The sequence below is a fragment of the Saccopteryx leptura genome, chromosome 2 (assembly GCF_036850995.1).
Source record: "Saccopteryx leptura isolate mSacLep1 chromosome 2, mSacLep1_pri_phased_curated, whole genome shotgun sequence".
NCBI classification, from domain to species: domain Eukaryota; kingdom Metazoa; phylum Chordata; class Mammalia; order Chiroptera; family Emballonuridae; genus Saccopteryx; species Saccopteryx leptura.
The window spans coordinates 192,598,295-192,615,970 of record NC_089504.1 but is presented as its reverse complement, the minus strand read 5'-3'; the positions used below and the strand labels follow the sequence as shown (position 1 = coordinate 192,615,970).

Here is a 17,676-nt window from a genome sequence, read left to right as displayed (position 1 = left end):
TTCTGCAGATACCTTTTCCACTAATAATGAAATAGGATGGCTTGGGAAAATGAAGTATGAAAAAATATATAACAAATATAGAAATATAAAAAAATATATAAAAACGTTTATATAATGTTTATGGAATGAACAAGGTTATAGGATTTTGTAGTTTTGGAACATCTGTCACCTCTAACTAAAAGTAAAAATTCAAAGAAAGCCTGACCAGGCAGTGTCACAGTGGATAGAGCGTTGGACTGGGATGTGGAGGACCCAGGTTCGAGACCCCGAGCTCACCAGCTTGAGCCCATGGTCGCTGGCTAGAGCAAGGGGTTATTGGTCTGCTGTAGCTCCCCCGGTAAAGGTACATATGAGGAATCAATCAATGAACAACTAAGAAACTGCAACGAAGAATTGATGTTTCTCATCTCTCTCCCTTCCTGTCTGTCTGTCTCTATCTGTCCCTCTCTCTGACTCTCTCTGTCTCTCCCACAAGAAAAAAAAAAATCAAAGAAAGATTTGCTATAGGGTTAGTGTGCTTTCTTCTGCCTTGAAGGAAAGTCACCAGGAGGTCATGTTGTCATTTATCCTTCTTGGTCTAACTGCAGGAAGGCGGCCTCCAGGTGAACATCCTACATCTTTTAGGTCTTGTTCTCAGCCAGGGTACTTCTTAAACTGGTATTCTCTATATCTGTCACATCTTTTAGCTGTGATGCTGTCCAGATAACATCTTTTGTATTTATTGTTCTGTCTTTCCAATGGTAGAAGCATGTGAGGATAATACAGTTTTTACTTTTAAAATGCTATTCACGAAATGCTATTTATAATTAGATTATATTAAGTTCAGAGTCTGTAATAAAATGAAAACTAGAAAAGGTGTTCAGTAATTTAGCTTGAAATGGTATGAGTGTCAGCTATTGGGTTAATGGCTTCATAGAGATAGAATTATATGTTGGAAGACATGAACTGTTTTAGAAATTATTCACCTAAAGCTGTAAACATACTCTTTCCTGAATTTGTTGGATGAGTAACTTTTAAAAAATGAAGCGTATTCAGGCTCTACTACTTTTCCCATCAAAATTAGTTTCTTTTGTTATTAGATATTTAGCTTCATTTTAATCTCTTAGGCCTTTGGGGAGCCTTGAAGGCCAGTAAAAATTTTATTCATGATTAGTATATTTTATTCATGATTAGTATAGCAGTGAACTTTATTTTCTAAATACCAAAGTAAACCATACTGGTAAAAAAATAGGCAATACATTTAAAAGTAATTTTTTCTATTCTTGCTCTTTAGTTGTGTAGTATGTGTTCTTCCAAATTTATTTAAAAAATAAAGGGAATTATAGACACACGTAGTTTGTCAACTCTTTTTTTAACTGAACACCATGAATTTATTATCTTTTCATGCCCTTAAAAGGAGCTTATTCTTAACTGCTGCCTATGTTTCATATACAGTTATGCCATATTTTAATCATTCCACTACCTGTAAACCATTTTTAGTATTTCACCGTTACAGGCATTTCAGCTAGTAATGTTTTATTTCTTTAAGCAGTTACTCATGTGCTTCTGTAAGATAATTTCCTGGATTAAAAGTATGTACATTTAAAATTTTGATAGTCATTGTCAAATTAGCATTCATATAGTCTGAATTCTTGTTTTCTTAGGTAGATGATTCTTTTAAAATTGCTTTTTAGTTTGATTTTATTTTTAAAACAAATTACTAGATGAAACAGGACAAAGAAAAAGAAAATCATTATTACCAGTTATATTCACTTGTTTTTAAATGAACTTTTTCAGCTTATTTTAAAAGAAATTGATAAGTGAATGTTTATGAAATTATATTTATCTCTGACTTAAGAACCCTTATTCACCTAATCAGCATGGGCAGATGGTGTCTGCCAAATTTAGTGTGCTGGCTGGCAGAGTGTGCTAGCTGTCTGCCATTGGTCAGTTGCTTGGAATGAAATTCCAGTGGGCCTCTGGCATGTTGAATAAATTCTTGAAATAGACACTATGTCTGAACTGATTTAGATAGAATTTTTTTTCTTTCTTTTTATTTTAAAGAGAGGTAGGGAGACAGAGAGAGACAGGAATATTGAGCTGTTCCTCTTATGTTCCCTGGCCAGGAAATCAAACTGGCAACCTCCATGCTCTAGGATGATGCTCCAGCCAACCAACCTATCTGGCCAGGGATTAATTTTCATTGATTTTTAAAGAGACAGACAGAGGAAGGGAGAGAGAGGGAGGGGAAAGGGAAGCATGTGTTGTTCCACTCAGTCATGCATTTTTTGGTTGCGTCCCATGTGTGCCCTGACTGGGGATTGAACCCGCAATCTTGTTGTTTCAGGATGACATTCTTAACCACTTGAGCTAACCGGCCGGGCCTGATTTAGGTAGAACTCAATAGATTTTTAATTTAGAATTCACTTACATTATTAGAGAAGTATCTATATGTACTTTCATAAACAAGTTTTTGTTTAAAAAAATTTACTATTAATGGTATCACTATGCATGAAATGGTTTCAGTCCATATTTTGACTTCTATAAAATCATTAAAATTTTTTATTGTGCTTTTACTTTCAGGGTGATTGTCGTTCCTACAGTTATGTGTGTGGAATCTCCAGTAAAGATGAACCTGACTGGGAATCTCTTATATTCCTGGCGAGGCTTATACCTCGCATGTGTCACAACATTAACAGGTGTGTTCTACAGTGGGAACCAGGGGGAGGGGGGAGGTGTAATGGAAGGATGTCCTTTTTTTTTTTAAGGCTTTTTCACTATTGAAAGACCAATAGGCTCAAATGTACATGTAAGTATACACTTAGGTCACAACTGAGCAGATATTTAATTAGATCTTGTGTTTTGTTCCTTCAACACAGTATAATCATCTGCTTACTTAAAAAAATTATTTTGTTTAAAGGAAAAAAATGAAAGGATTTTTATTTTAGTATAAAATATTTTAAAGGCAGTTTTAAAACTTGTCTTTCAAACTAGCAACTTAACCTATCTATTGATTTTATAATGACAGGTCCTATTCAAAGGAGAACATTGACCTGGGACACTGAATACCTACGTTCGAAACCCCAAAGTTGCTGGCTTGAGCGTGTGCTCATCCTGCTTGAGAATGGGATTATAGACATGACTCCATGGTCACTGACTTGAGCCCAAGGTTGTTGGCTTGAGCAAGGGGTCACTGGCTAGGCTGGAGCCCCCTGGTCAAAGCACATATGAGAAAGCAATCAATGAATAACTAACGTGATGCAATTACAAGTTGATGCTTTTCATCTCCCTTCCTGTCTGTCCCTGTCTTTCTCCCACTAAAACAAACAAACAACAACAACAACAAAAAATCAAGAGAAATTACTTTCTCAGAATGCTGGAGGCTAGAAGTATGAAATCAAGGTATCACCAAGGCCATGCTCCCTGTGAAGGTTCTAGTGAGGGTCCTTTCTTGCCTCTTCTCAGTTTCTGGTGTTTGCTGGCAGTCCTTGGCATGTGACAGTATAACTAATAATCTCTGTCTCCATCCTCATGTGGCCTTCTGTCTCTGTGTGTTTGTGTTCCCAAATGCCTGTCTTTTTAGAAAGACACCCAGTCATTGGATTAGCGGCCACCCTTATCTTAAGTTGATTACATCTGCAGAGACCCTATTTCAACCACAGATTCCAGATGAATATGAAGTTTTGGGGACACTCTTAAGCCTAAGACGTTATATGAAAAGAGGATTGTGATAATCACATATATCTTTGCACATTTTTGAGGTATTAATATTCCAGAGAATATACTTTGAGGATGGTACATAGAATATAGACGTATTTATAATTTTATTTCCTAATTTACCCATTTGGGGATTAGAAGTGGGTAGGAGAGGGGCCTAGAGGTGAATGGAAAGAATGTTATTTTATGTGCCCTGCTACTCATACTAAATTCTAATTTTCTATAATTTTTTCCTTTCCCTTTCTAGAGTTGTCTATATATTTGGCCTACCAGTTAAAGAGCCTCCTACAGATGTTACTCCCACTTTCTTGACAACAGGGGTGCTCAGTACTTTACGCCAAGCTGATTTTGAGGCTCAGAATATTCTCAGGGAGTCTGGTAAGTTATTTATTTAGTTTATCACTGTGTGCTCTAACTAGAATTTGGAAGTTTGGTGTGGTGGTGATGTCTGATAGAGAATGTAACTTAATTTTTAGGTGCTTTCATTTTTATTATTTATTTCTATGGCTATCGTATTTCCCCATGTATAAGACCTACCTTAATTTTGGGGCCCAAAATATGAAAAAAAAAATGTATTAGGTAAAGTGATTGACCTCAGGTTTTATTCATCATAAAATTCATACAACTACTCATCTGCGTGAAAAAGTGGGAAATGCAAGTAAAAACCTCCACAACTACTGTATAAGACACACCCAGTTTTTAGACCCCAAATTTTTCAGAAAAGGGTGCATCTTATACTAGGGGAAATATGGTATTTTGTGATAATGCCTTCATATAAAATATATTCACCTTTGGTCATTTGCAGACATGTGCTGAGTGGCAGGAAATTTGAGTTGTTCAATTTGCGTGTTCCCAGCTGAGGTTGAACAAGGCAGTACTCTGACTTCTGGTTTCAGCTCTTACACATACAAACAAGTATCCTTTTTGTAGTCTCTTTAGTACCATATTTTTTGCCTTTTTTGCTTTTTGTTGGTGATTTCACTATTTAATGTATCCCCCAAGCATAGTTCTGAGGTGCTGCCAAGTTTTCTAAGTACAGGAAGGCTGTTTTGTGCCTTTCAGAGAAAATAGGTAGATTAGATAAGGTTTGCTCATGCATGAATTATAGTGCTGTTGGATGTGAATTAATGAATCTACAGTATATATTAAATAAAGTATTTTTAAACAGAAACACACATAAAACAAGGTTATGTACTGATTGGCTGATGAAAATGTGACCAGAGGCTTGCAAGAACCTAAGGAACTATTTCCTGTTGGGGCAGTGGGCAGTGTTTGCTGCATAGACCAGAACACCATGAAGAGCAAGAATAGACTTTTTCAAATTATGTTTCCTGTATTTGGGATTAATTAGTTAAAATGCTGTGAGAGTACCTGAAAACAACACACAGTGATTGTCCTTACTGTGGTATGTGCATGTATATGATTTTAGGGGTTGTCTGGAAGGATTTTATTGAACTGGGTCAGAGTGCTAGTTCGTGGATAGTGATTGGCTCTGCACGTTGCCTTCCTTTCTCCAGGATATGCTGGAAAAATCAGCCAGATGCCAGTGATTTTGACACCATTACATTTTGATCGGGACCCCCTTCAGAAGCAGCCTTCATGCCAGAGATCTGTGGTTATTCGAACCTTTATTACTAGTGATTTCATGACTGGTATACCAGCAACACCTGGCAATGAGATCCCTGTAGAGGTAATTTACATATTTTCTTCTAATGTTTATTTTCAATACCTCATACATTTTATAATATGGTGAATGGAATAGACTGACAATGTTGATATTTCTGGGGTTGGTTTTCTATTCATAGGACAGGCTCATTTTATCTCCACATAATTGATTGTTTAGGACACTGGAGTAGTTACTAAGGCCTTACATTTATTATATCCCTCTAGATGTCTGATTACTATGTGGAGAGTAACCAACCAACTCTAATCTGTAATTTTATTTAATTTGGCCAGCCCAGCCTCTATAAATAATATTCTCCAAGTAAATAAGAAAACCCTAGGAGTGAAGAGAAGTTTATTAGAAATAAGGATGATAATTGATAGCATTATGACCAGAAACCCATGAATTGCTTATGTTCTGCCTATTAGCAATTTTGTTTTTGATCACCATCTTCCTCTTCTATTATCTTTCCACCGTAGCATTCCAAAGGAGCTATTTATTTGCTTAGTAGCAGATGAAAATCACAGTGTGCCTTTGTTGGTTAGACTGCTGCTCTGAGTACTCTGATGCAAATCTCGGGTTACAGCTGTATTGCTGGGTTGGGAAATGTGCTTATAGTCTGTGTTCCCTTGGGCTCAGACTTACTAAAGTTTTGTGCAGTCAGTGACCAGGCCTTCTCTTGTACACTTGGCAGTGGTTTCTATAGTACATTATGTACCCACCACTTTGGCAGCCTCAGAGTTGTATGTTTCAGTCACAGGTAATTTATGAAGAATTGCTTAAATAAATAAAATCATATGTTTAGATGCCATAGTAATGCCAAATTGCTATAAATGTTTCTAAACACTTGTTGTGAACCTGTAACAAACACAACGTACAGGCCAGCACTTGTTTGTGAACCATACTTTGAGTTGAAATCACTTAAATCTATTGAGGGAAATAGGTTCACTACATAACATTAGCCACAGACCATCCCCTATACATAGAGAACAACAATAAAAATAGGTCATGATTTCAACTTCCACACTCTAGGTCTTTTGCACATGCTGTGGATTCTTGCTCTTCTATTTTAATCTTTGTTTTATAACAGGTGGTGTTAAAGATGGTCACTGAGATTAAGAAGATTCCTGGTATTTCTCGAATTATGTATGACTTAACATCAAAGCCCCCAGGAACTACAGAGTGGGAGTAATAAACTTGTTCTGCAAAGTTCTGTGTGCAGTTTAAATTGAATAGAAACCATTTCCGGTATTGACATGCAGTACTGTGAAGAGGACCAAAGCGGCTACAACCCATCTGAATTCTTCACAGCAAAAATCTGTGGGCCTTTAAGGGCTGAGTTGGGGATAAGTAAAAGGGTGGAAGAGTTTGTACGGGTATAATCAAAGCATTGCCTACACTCAGATTGACACTGCATTTGCCCTTGCCTCACTTGTTCTTTATGTATAAACTCAGCGTTGTCTGATGTCTCTGTCAGTGGAGGTGTATGTATGAAGGTGGGTACGTTTGGGGGTAGTGTTGGGCTTCTATTCCATTGCCAGTTTCTCAGAGCTGTTAGAAAACACCCATTATTCTCCAGTGTGACTTAGTATGTATACTTGTTGGAGAATCTGAGTCTCCATGTAAGTAGCTTATTTTTCTGTAGATTGGGGGAATTGATGAATATGTCAGATAAAGGTATAGCTGAGCTAGTCCAGCCACTTTGCAGTATGCTGATGTTGTAAAATGTAAGCTACCTTAAGATACAAATCACCAGTAATTTGTTGAAGAACTTTAGAAGTTTATGATGTCACAGCTGTGAGAGGAAGAAACTATCAGTCTCAGTTTAAAATGTTTTCAGGTCATGTTTTTTACAGATATCATCTTGCTCACAGTCAACCTTTTCATTAGTAAGGAGCTTTATCTTCCCTGCCTTATATGGCCCACTCCAGCAGCCTTTTAAGAAGTTTCTGTTTTCTCCCTAGAAGAGACTATCTATGTTGTGGCATAAAATTTGAGTGCTTTGATCTCATTTGGTCGGAGGTGAAGCTCTGAGACCACAAAAGCCATCTTGCATGCCGGCAGCTTAAAAATGCATGCCTGAAGCTTACATTATTTAGTAAAGAATTGTAAAATGAACTCTTAGATGTAATTTGTGCACAGGTTTATTACCCGCTTCCCAGAAGACTGTGACTAGTTTTGGCCCATGCAAGCTGTTGCCAAATTCTGTAATCCTACCAGCTGTAAGAGAAAATTCAGGAACTGGTTGGACGTTGCCATTGCTAGCAGTTTCTACCAGATCCTTTATAACATTTATGTAAGCATCTAAACACAGTTTTAGATGTAAGTTCTACAACTGTTTCTCATTCAGTATTTTAGCTGATGTTACTATTTCAGAATGTTACGTTTTTCCTTGTTCATTTTTTGTTGGGATATGATTGACATATAACATACTCGCTTTCGCTGTCCATACTTTTCTTATGCCATTTCCATCTCAGGTTGCTGCCTCTTATTTTCACAATTCTGTATTAGTCAGGCACAAAATTTTGTATGGAATTTAGTGTTAGATAACAATAAAATTGTGCGTGGCAGATGTCTTCATTCTGGCTGTCCCAGAGGACAAGAAAATTGTTGCTGGGCCATGAGGGGAAGAGTGAGTCCTGTCTATCGTAAACAGATATCTTTACCTGAGACCAAGGAAGTCACATGACTTCTACCAAACTCAAAAGGTTTATTTTCTTTCCTAACGATGAGTTATTCATAATGGCCTTTTGAAAAGAGGATGTGTTAGTGATCTGGCCTTAACAGAATTGGAATCTTGTTATTTTATAGCTAGAATAGATAACTTAAAAAAAGGTTTACAGACATTTATGTTTAGGTGAAAAACTTCTTCTTCTAGCAAAAGTCTCTTAATTTGTTTTGAAGCAAATACTAGGAATCTAGAAAGAATATATAGTAATAGTGTTTTTCCCCCCTAATGTATGTTCTGTGGGAACATTGCTTCACTGAGATGATCCATGTAAAAGGGTTAGGTCATGTAAGCTTGGGAAGTGCTGCCCACTTGTCCTTCCATCTTGGATATCTTGGAGATTTGTGGTATGATATTTAAAGTTCTGAGAAATTTAGAAGTTAAAAATAATTTTTTTCAACCTAATGTTTTTCCCATATTTGTTTACTAAACCCCTTACATAGTCCTACTTAATACTGGAAAGATGGTTTCTCCAAAACACACCTTGACATGATAAAGGGAAAAAATGAAAATTTCTGAAATTCAGAAATTCTTTAATACCAGGTCCTTGGGTTATGACACAATTATATTAGCTTTCCCTGTCCATGCTTTTCTATTTTCCTATGACAGTGATATAACTCAAATTTTGGTGTAAGTTGAAATACCCTAGCCTAAGTAAGTCACTTACCTATCCTAACACAGTTGTAGAATCACAGTCTAGAACAGAGAAACACATTAAGCTACAGAAAAAGGAAAAGGACATAAACATACTGTATGGTACACTGTACTGTAGTAACAAAAAATGACAAAATGAATGTAAAAAAAAAGTCTACCTTTATTCCTGTGGTTGGCTTGCACACTGGAAGGGGCATTGCAAGGTGAGAGAGAGTGAACTATTGGGAGAAGGAAGCTGGAGAGGCAGGAGAACCTGCAGAAGGTGCTGGAGATACTGGGTCAGGTGAATCAGGATTGCCTAAGGCAGTGGTCCCCAACCTTTTTTGGGCCACAAACTGGTTTAATGTCAGAAAATATTTTCACAGACCGGCCTTTAGGGTGGGATGGATAAATGTATCACGTGACCGAGACAAGCATCAAGAGTGAGTCTTAGACTGATGTAACAGGGAATCTGGTCATTTTTTAAAAATAAAACTTCGTTCAAATATAAATAAAATGGAAATAATGTAAGTTATTTTTTCTCTGCGGACCAGTACCAAATGGCCCACAGACCGCTACTGGTCCACTTCCCGGGGGTTGGGGACAACTGGTCTAAGGTACATGCAGGAGATGCTGGAGATGATTCTACCTGCACTACAGGTGTTTCATCTCAAGAAGCAGCTGATGTAGATAGTACAGGATCTGTTGTAGTTTGCCCATGTAGTCTGTAAATACATTGCTAATGGCATAAGCAGAGATACATCTCAATTTTGTTTTTATGAGAGCATTGTAAACTCGAAATGTATGTTGAGATTGTTATATCCCGAGGATCCCCATACTTAGAACTCTCTCTTCCTTTGCAAAACATTTTTTGTGTCATACAGTATTTTGCTCTACTTTTTACAGTATTTCATTCAAGTATCTGAGAAACGTTAAGATTATAATCTCATTTTATGCTTAAAGAAAGAAGCTTAGTTTAATAATGGTTACCTAATGAGTTTTGGAATTAAATGTGGTTCTTGGTAGATCATGACTATATTCCCATTATTCACCACCTACTTGGGCCATCTCTCTATTTAAATGTATTTTGTTTTTTTATACCTGTTAGAGGGAGGGCAGCGGAACAGTGAACACTTCCTTTTTTCCTAAGATTGGCAAACACAAAAGAATTTTTAAGGACCAAATACCCAGTCTCACCTTAATGGTCCCACCTATGATTGTTGGCTGTGTTAGAAATAACATAGCTTGACAGTTTGAGAAGAAGTCTTTTTTTTTTTTTTAATTTATTAAATTTAATGCAGTGACATTGATAAATCAGGGTACATATGTTGAGAGAAAATATCTCTAGATTATTTTGACATTTGATTGTGCTGTATACCCCTCCCCCAAAGTTAAATTGTCTTCTGTCACCTTCTATCTGGTTTTCTTTGTGTCCCTCCCCTCCCCCAACCCCTCTCTCCTTCTTCACCCTATCCCCCCTCCCCCCACTTCCACCCCCCACCCCTGTTGCCATCACATTCTTGTTCATGTCTCTGAGTCTCATTTTTATGTCCCTTCTATGTATGGATTCATGTAGTTCTTAGTTTTTTTTCTGATTTACTTATTTCACTCCGTATAATGTTATCAAGGTCCATCCATGTTATTGTAAAGGATCCGATGTCATCATTTCTTATGGCTGAGTAGTACTCCATAGTATATATGTACCAAAACTTTTTAATCCACTCATCCTCTGATGGACACTTGGGTTGTTTCCAGATCTTTGCTATTGTGAACAATACTGCCACAAACATGGGGGTGCATTTCTCCTTTTTGAGCCATTCTATGGTGTCCTTGGGGTATATTCCTAAAAGTGGGATAGCTGGGTCAAAAGGCAGTTCAATTTTCAGTTTTTTGAGGAATCTCCATACTGTTTTCCACAGAGGCTGCACCAGTCTGCATTCCCACCAGCAGTGCAGGAGGGTTCCCTTTTCTCCACATCCTCGCCAGCACTTATTCTGTGTTGTTTTGTTGATGAGCGCCATTCTGACTGGTGTGAGGTGATATCTCATTGTGGTTTTAATTTGCATTTCTCTAATGATTAGTGATGTTGAGCATTTTTTCATATGCCTGTTGGCCATCTGTATGTCCTCTTTGGAGAAGTGTCTATTCATCTCTTTTGCCCATTTTTGGATTGGATTGTTTGTCTTCCTGGTGTTGAGATTTACGAGTTCTTTATAAATTTTGGTTATTAACCCCTTATCAGACGTATTGTCAAATATGTTCTCCCATTGTGTAGTTTGTCTTTTTATTCTGTTCTTGTTGTCTTTAGCTGTGCAAAAGCTTTTTAGTTTGATATAGTCCCATTTGTTTATCCTGTCTTTTATTTCACTTCCCCATGGAGATAAATCATCAAATATATTGCTCCGAGAGATGTCCGAGAGCTTACTGCCTATGTTTTCTTCTAAGATGCTTATGGTTTCACAGCCTACATTTAAGTCTTTTATCCATTTTCAGTTTATTTTTGTGAGTGGTGTAAGCTGGTGATCTGTCCAATTTTCCCAACACCATTTATTAAAGAGGCTGTCTTGACTCCATTGTATTTCCTTGCCTCCTTTGTCAAATATCAGTTGTCCATAGAACTGTGGGTTTATTTCTGGGTTCTCTGTTCTGTTCCATTGATCTATATGCCTGTTCTTATGCCAGTACCAGGCTGTTTTGAGTACAATGGCCTTGTAGTATAACTTGATATCAGGAAGTGTGATACCTCCCACTTTCTTCTTCTTTTTTAAGATTGCTGAAGCTATTCATGTTCTCTTTTGGTTCCTTATAAATTTTTGGAATATGTGTTCTATATCTTTGAAGTATGTCATTGGTATTTTAATTGGTATTGCATTGAATTTATAAATTGCTTTGGGTAATATAGACATTTTAATGATGTTTATTCTTCCTAACCATGAGCACGGTATGTTTCCACTTGTTTGTATCTTGCTTGATTTCTTTTATCAATGCTTTGTAAGTTTCCTAGTACAAGTCTTTAGTCTCCTTGGTTAAGTTTATTCCTAGCTACTTTATTTTTTTCGTTGTAATTGTGAAGGGGATTGTTTCCTTAATTTCTCTGACTGTTCATTGTTGGTGTATAAAAATGCCTCTGATTTCTGAGTATTGATTTTATATCCTGCCACTTTGCTGAATTCATTTATCAGGTCCAGTAGTTTTTTGACTGAGACTTTAGGGTTTTCTATATACAATATCATATCATCTGCAAATAATGATAGTTTTACTTCTTTTCCCACTTGAATTCCTTTTATTTCTTCTTCTTGTCTGATATCTGTGGCTAGGACTTCCAGGACCATGTCAAATAAGAGTGGTGAAAGGGGGCACCCCTGCCTTGTTCCTGATCTTAAGGGGATCGCTTTTAATTTTTGCCCATTGAGTATGATGTTGGCTGTGGGTTTGTCATAGATGGCTTTTATCATGTTGAGGTATGTTCCCTGTATTCCTACTTTGCTGAGAGTTTTGATCATGAATGGGTGCTGGATTTTATCAAATGCTTTTTCTGGAACTATTGAAATTATCATATGGTTTCTCTCCTTCTTTTTGTTTATGTGATGAATCACATTGATTGATTTACGAATATTCTACCATCCTTGCCTCCCCAGAATAAATCCCACTTGATTATGGTGTATGATTTTTTCCATATATTGTTGGATCCGGTTTGCTAATATTTTGTTGAAGATTTTAGCCTCTATATTCATCAGAGATATTGGCCTATAATTTTCTTTCTTTGTGTTGTCTTTGCCTGGTTTGGGAATCAGAATTATGCTCGCCTCATAAAAGGAGCTTGGAAGTCTTCCTTCCTCTTGAATTTTTTGAAATAGTTTGAGAAGGATAGGAGTTAGTTCTTCTTTGAATATTTGGTAGAATTCTGTTGTGAAGCCATCAGGCCCTGGACTTTTCTTTGTTGGGAGTTTTTTGATAACTGTTTGGATCTCCTTTGTTGTAATCGGTCTGTTTAGGTTTTCTGATTCTTCCAGATTGATTTTTGGAAGATTGTATGTTTCAAGGAATTTGTCCATTTCATCTAGGTTGTCTAGGTTTTTGGCATACAGTTCTTCATAGTATTTTCTTATAATATTTTGTATTTCTGTTATGTCAGTTGTTATTTCTCCTCTCTCATTTCTAATTTTATTTATTTGAGTCCTCTCTCTCTTTTTCTTGGTGAGTCTAGTTAAAGGTTCATCAATCTTGTTTACCTTTTCAAAGAACCAGCTCCTAGTTTCATTGATCTTCTGTATTGTTTCTTTAGCCTCTATGTCATTTATTTCTGCTCTGATTTTTATTATTTCCTTCCTTCTACTACATTTGGGCTTTACTTGCTGTTCTTTTCCTAATTCTTTTAGATGCAGGATTAAGTTGTTTATTTGAGCTTTTTCTAGCTTCTGAAAGTGTGCCTGTAGTGCTATGAACTTCCCTCTCAGCACTGCTTTGGCTGTATCCCATAAATTTTGAGTTGTATGCTCATTGTCATTTGTTTGTAGGAATTTTTTTATTTCTTCTTTGATTTCATTCTTAATCCATTCATTATTTAACAACCTGCTATTTAGTTTCCATGTGTTTGAGAATTTTTGAGCTTTTCTGTTATTCATTTCTAGTTTCATGCCGTTGAACGGAGAAAGTGCTTGATACGATTTCAGTCTTCTTAAATTTGTTGAGAGCACTTTTGTGCCCTAACATGTGGTCTATCCTAGAGAATGTACCATGAGCACTTGAAAAGAATGATCGAGTTGATCTAGTGTTTCCAATAAGTCTGCTGTTTCTTAGTTAATTTTCTTTCTTGAGGATCTATCTAGTGATGTTAGTGGGGTATTGAAATGCCCTACTATTATAGTATTGCTGTTGATCTCGCCCTTTAAATCCATCAAAGTCTGCTTTATATATTTAGGTGCTCCTATATTAGGTGCATAAATGTTTATAATAGTTATATCTTCCTGTTGGATTACTCCCTTTATCATTATGTAGTGGCCTTCTTTATCTCTTACTATATCCTTTGTTTTAAAGTCCAATTTGTCTGATAGAAGTATTGCTACCCCAGCTTTTTTTTCATATCCGTTTGCATGAAACGTTTTTTTCCATCCTTTTACCTTCAATCTATGTGTGTCTTTTGTTCTAAAGTGTGTCTCTTGTAGAGAACATATGTATGGGTCCTGTTTTCTTATCCACGCAGCTACCCTATGTCTTTTGATTGGATCATTTAATCCATTTACATTTAAGGTTATTATTGATATGTAGTTGTTTATTGCCATTTTCTTCTTTAAAGGTGTATTCCTTTTTTTTTTTTTTTTTTCTGTATTCTTTCCCACTTTGATCTGTTTACACCAGGCCCCTTAATATTTCCTGCAGCATTGGTTTGGTTGTAATGAATTCCTTGAGTTGTTTTTTGTCTGGGAAGCTTTTTATTTCTCCTTCGATTTTAAACGATAGCCTTGCTGGATAAAGTAGTCTTGGTTGTAGGTTCTTGTTCTGCATTACTTTGAATATTTCTTGCCATTCCCTTCTGGCCTCAAGTGTTTCTGTTGAGAAGTCAGATGTCATCCTTATGGGGGCTCCTTTGTAGGTGATAACTTTTTTTTCTCTTGCAGCTTTTAATATTTTCTCTTTATCGCTTAGCTTTGGTATTTTAATTATGATGTGTCTTGGTGTAGGTTTCTTTGGGTTTCTCTTTAATGGAGTCCTCTGCTTCTTGGATTTGTGAGAGTTTCTCTTGCATTAATTTAGGGAAGTTTTCAGCTATGATATGATTGAACAAAGTCTCTATCCCTTGTTCTTTTTCTTCTTCTTCAGGAACCCCTATGATGTGGATGTTATTTCTCTTCATGTTGTCACAGAGCTCTCTAAGAGTTTCCTCTGACTTTTTGAGTCTCTTTTCTCTTTTCTTCTCTGCTTTCATGCCTTCATTCCAGTTGTCCTCTAACTCGCTGATTCGATCCTCTGCTCTATCTATCCTGTTTTTAATTCCTTCCATTGTGGTCTTTATTTCTGATATTGTATTTGTCGTCTCCAACTGATTCTTTTTTATACTTGCTATTTCTTTATTTAGGTTTTCAAACTGCCCCTCCATTGTTGTTCTAAGATCCCTAAGCATCCTTACAATCATTATTTTGAACTCCGCATCTGGAAGTTTGATTATTTCCATATCACTCAGTTCATCTCTTGAAGGTGTCTCTTGTGGTTTCATTTGGATTGCACTCCTTTGTCTTCTCATCTTCTTTTTTTTGTTGTTTTATTTGTAGAGTTGGTTGAGTCTAGGCTTGGTGTTGTCTGCCTCCAGTTTTCAGTTGTGTTATTTCTAGGTCTTCTTGGGTTGGTATCAGCTGTTATCTGTAATCCACTTTCAGATTTGGGTGGCTTTGAAGTCTTGATTTGTTTTCTTAACAGGTGATAGTCTTGTTTACTGATCTCAGCAGGGGGCTTCCTCGAAACTGTATCCAGGAATGTGGTGAGTGTAACCTGAGACTCTGAAGGCCTCTTTAACCAGCTAGACTCACTGGGGGCAGGGTGTTTTCTCAGCTTCAGTAGGTGGAGGTGTATCTCAGATCTCCATGGAGACCTGAGTTACTGCCCCTCCTCCCCACTTCTTGTTTTCAGCTGTGTCTTGTTGCGCTGATTGGAGCTGGCGAGATGTCCGGAGGTCTCTGATCCAGAAGCACTTCAGCTCTGTTTTGTGAAAGGTTGTGTCCCTCCCCCAGGTATGGCTGCCTCCAGCACGGATGAGTCAGCCCTTTTAGCTCCTCTCCTGCATTCCTTATCCCCTCACAGTCTGTTTCTCTCCCTGTCCTCTCCACCTGGGAGATAAGCTGGTCCTTTCAACGCACCTCACTCCCTGGTTGCCACGCGAGTAGCTGTGAGCAGTAGTTTCTGCTCCCCTCCCTCCGAGATCCTCTCTGGGCTCTCAGCCCCACCTCCCCCCTCCGTTCTGGCAAACAGAGGAGGTTCAGGGGCTCCCTACCAGGACTCCTATGGTTTCCTCTTTGCTCCTTGGTTTTTGAGAGCCGTTCTTGCAGTTCAGAGTTGGTTTTTCATGGTGATTTTTCCTAAATTGATTTGTATTCCAGTTTGGTGGTGAGCGCTGAGCATCTGTGCATCCACCTACTCCGCTGCCATCTTTTTTCTCCCTGAGAAGAAGTCTTTAAGTATATTTGGGATATAGGTTTATACTGTATTCCCTTTTTTTTTTTTTTGGCTGCCTTCATCCTGAAACAGCTGCATGTGTTTCATCCTAGCCAAACAGGGATCATAAAAGTTTGTTTACTTGCTGTGTTGGGGCTTATCTCCTGATAGCCTGTTTTACCAAAATACTTGAGTCAAATCTCTAGAGAATGAAGGCATTCAGATTAGGTAGGTCAGACTGTCTTATCTTTAGTGCTTTTGCCCTACCGTTAAAAAGCTGAATGAACTTGTTTAAGTTGTTTGTTTCTTTATCTGTCAGATGAGGCAGTTGGATAAATTTACAACATGAAATCCATCCCTAAATTCTTATTTGAAAAATTATTGCAGGAGACAAAATGGAGAAATGGAATAATTATTTTTTATTTTAATTTTTTAGTTTATTTAACATCACATATGATCCAGTCAGAAGTAACCATCAAAATACATTGTAAAATCAGATATTAATCACAACCTCCCCCCCCCCTTTTTTTTTAAAGCTATGGTATAGATAAGCAAGGTTTGAACACTTGAGAATCTTCTGTTGTGGCCATGACACTTAGAAAGTACCCATCAACAATCTTTGTTTTTTGGGAAAGTTGACAATATGCATTTGCTTTGAGACTAGAGTTTCTGATGAGCAGTATGGATAGCTAATTGGCAGAGGTGGAGCTAGAGTCTGGACTTCTGGTTCTCTACCTGGTCATGCTGTACTGCCCCTAAAGGTAAGGCTTAAGAAGTTGTCAGTGTGTAATGAACCATCAGGGATAAATGTACTTCCAAAGTACTAATCATCTCCTACTGACAATTTGTAATTAAATTCTGGAGATAGTACTGTCTTCCAGAAATTCCTCAGATTTATATGCCCAATGTTAGAACCCTGTTTCTTTGTACCTTTCCACACTATACTGTTATCCACATCCTGCTCTTTTCTTGCCCTCTCAGCCAGTTCTCTTGGGGATGTGATGGAGGCCACACCTCAGTGAATGAATACTCCTTTTATCTGCCAAATTAAGACTGTAATAGGGGAGTAAACACAAGTTGGATGTCTCCACACCTGGGAAGTGTTTCTTTTGTCCCTACTGAAGCAACTTATCCACACAGGTGATACATAGGGAGCCCAGGGTGTCTCCTTCCCCCCCCCCCCCCAACCACTGTAGGGCTTTGGTAATAGTAATGTTGCCATTCTTGCCTCTTATGTTCTTCAACATATAATGATGAGATTTGGACTCCCCCCAAAGAGTGCCACAATGCCAGCTCACAGTCCTGATCATACACATATTGAAGAGGCCCAAATATTGTATCTAACTCTGACCTTTTTGTCAGTGGTTCTTGTATTTTTTTCCCCCGCTGAGAATGAAGGAAGAGGGCCGGAGCCGCAAAGTGTGGAATAAGTAAATGGCTTTATTGAGTACAGAGCACACCCCACCCGGCAAAGTTCCCTGGCCCTGAGGAAAAATGGAGGCCAGAGAAGTTGCACGGATTAAACCGAGTAGGAGATATTTAAAGGGTCCCTCTAGGGAAGTGGAGCTACTATGACATGGTGAAATTTCACTGGCTGGCAGACAATTGCTTCTTTCCAAATGGTTCCTGGGAAGTTTCCTTTGGCGGGCTTGATTGTGGGCGGTCCTAGCCAAAGTGGGCGGGTCTGAGTTCCTACGTGACCATCCTCCATTATCCACCGACCTTACATTCTGACCTTTTGTGTTAAATAGAAAAAGGGGCGCCGTTTATTCATCTGGCTACTTCCTGCTGAATAGAGGCGTCGTGGGGA

The 17,676-nt window shown here is 37.7% G+C and overlaps 1 protein-coding gene across 1 annotated transcript in view; it reads left to right on the top strand.

Annotated features, from left to right (window-relative positions):
- Positions 1-9,750, top strand: part of GMPS (guanine monophosphate synthase) — a 47,609-nt gene extending 37,859 nt beyond the window's left edge. Inside the window, exons 13-16 of the mRNA XM_066369869.1 lie at positions 2,563-2,678; positions 3,944-4,074; positions 5,214-5,386; positions 6,450-9,750. Of these exons, the coding sequence (XP_066225966.1) occupies positions 2,563-2,678; positions 3,944-4,074; positions 5,214-5,386; positions 6,450-6,551 (522 nt within the window). The 3' untranslated portion in view covers positions 6,552-9,750. The remainder of the gene's footprint in view (positions 1-2,562; positions 2,679-3,943; positions 4,075-5,213; positions 5,387-6,449) is intronic.
- The last annotated feature ends 7,926 nt before the right edge of the window (positions 9,751-17,676 follow it).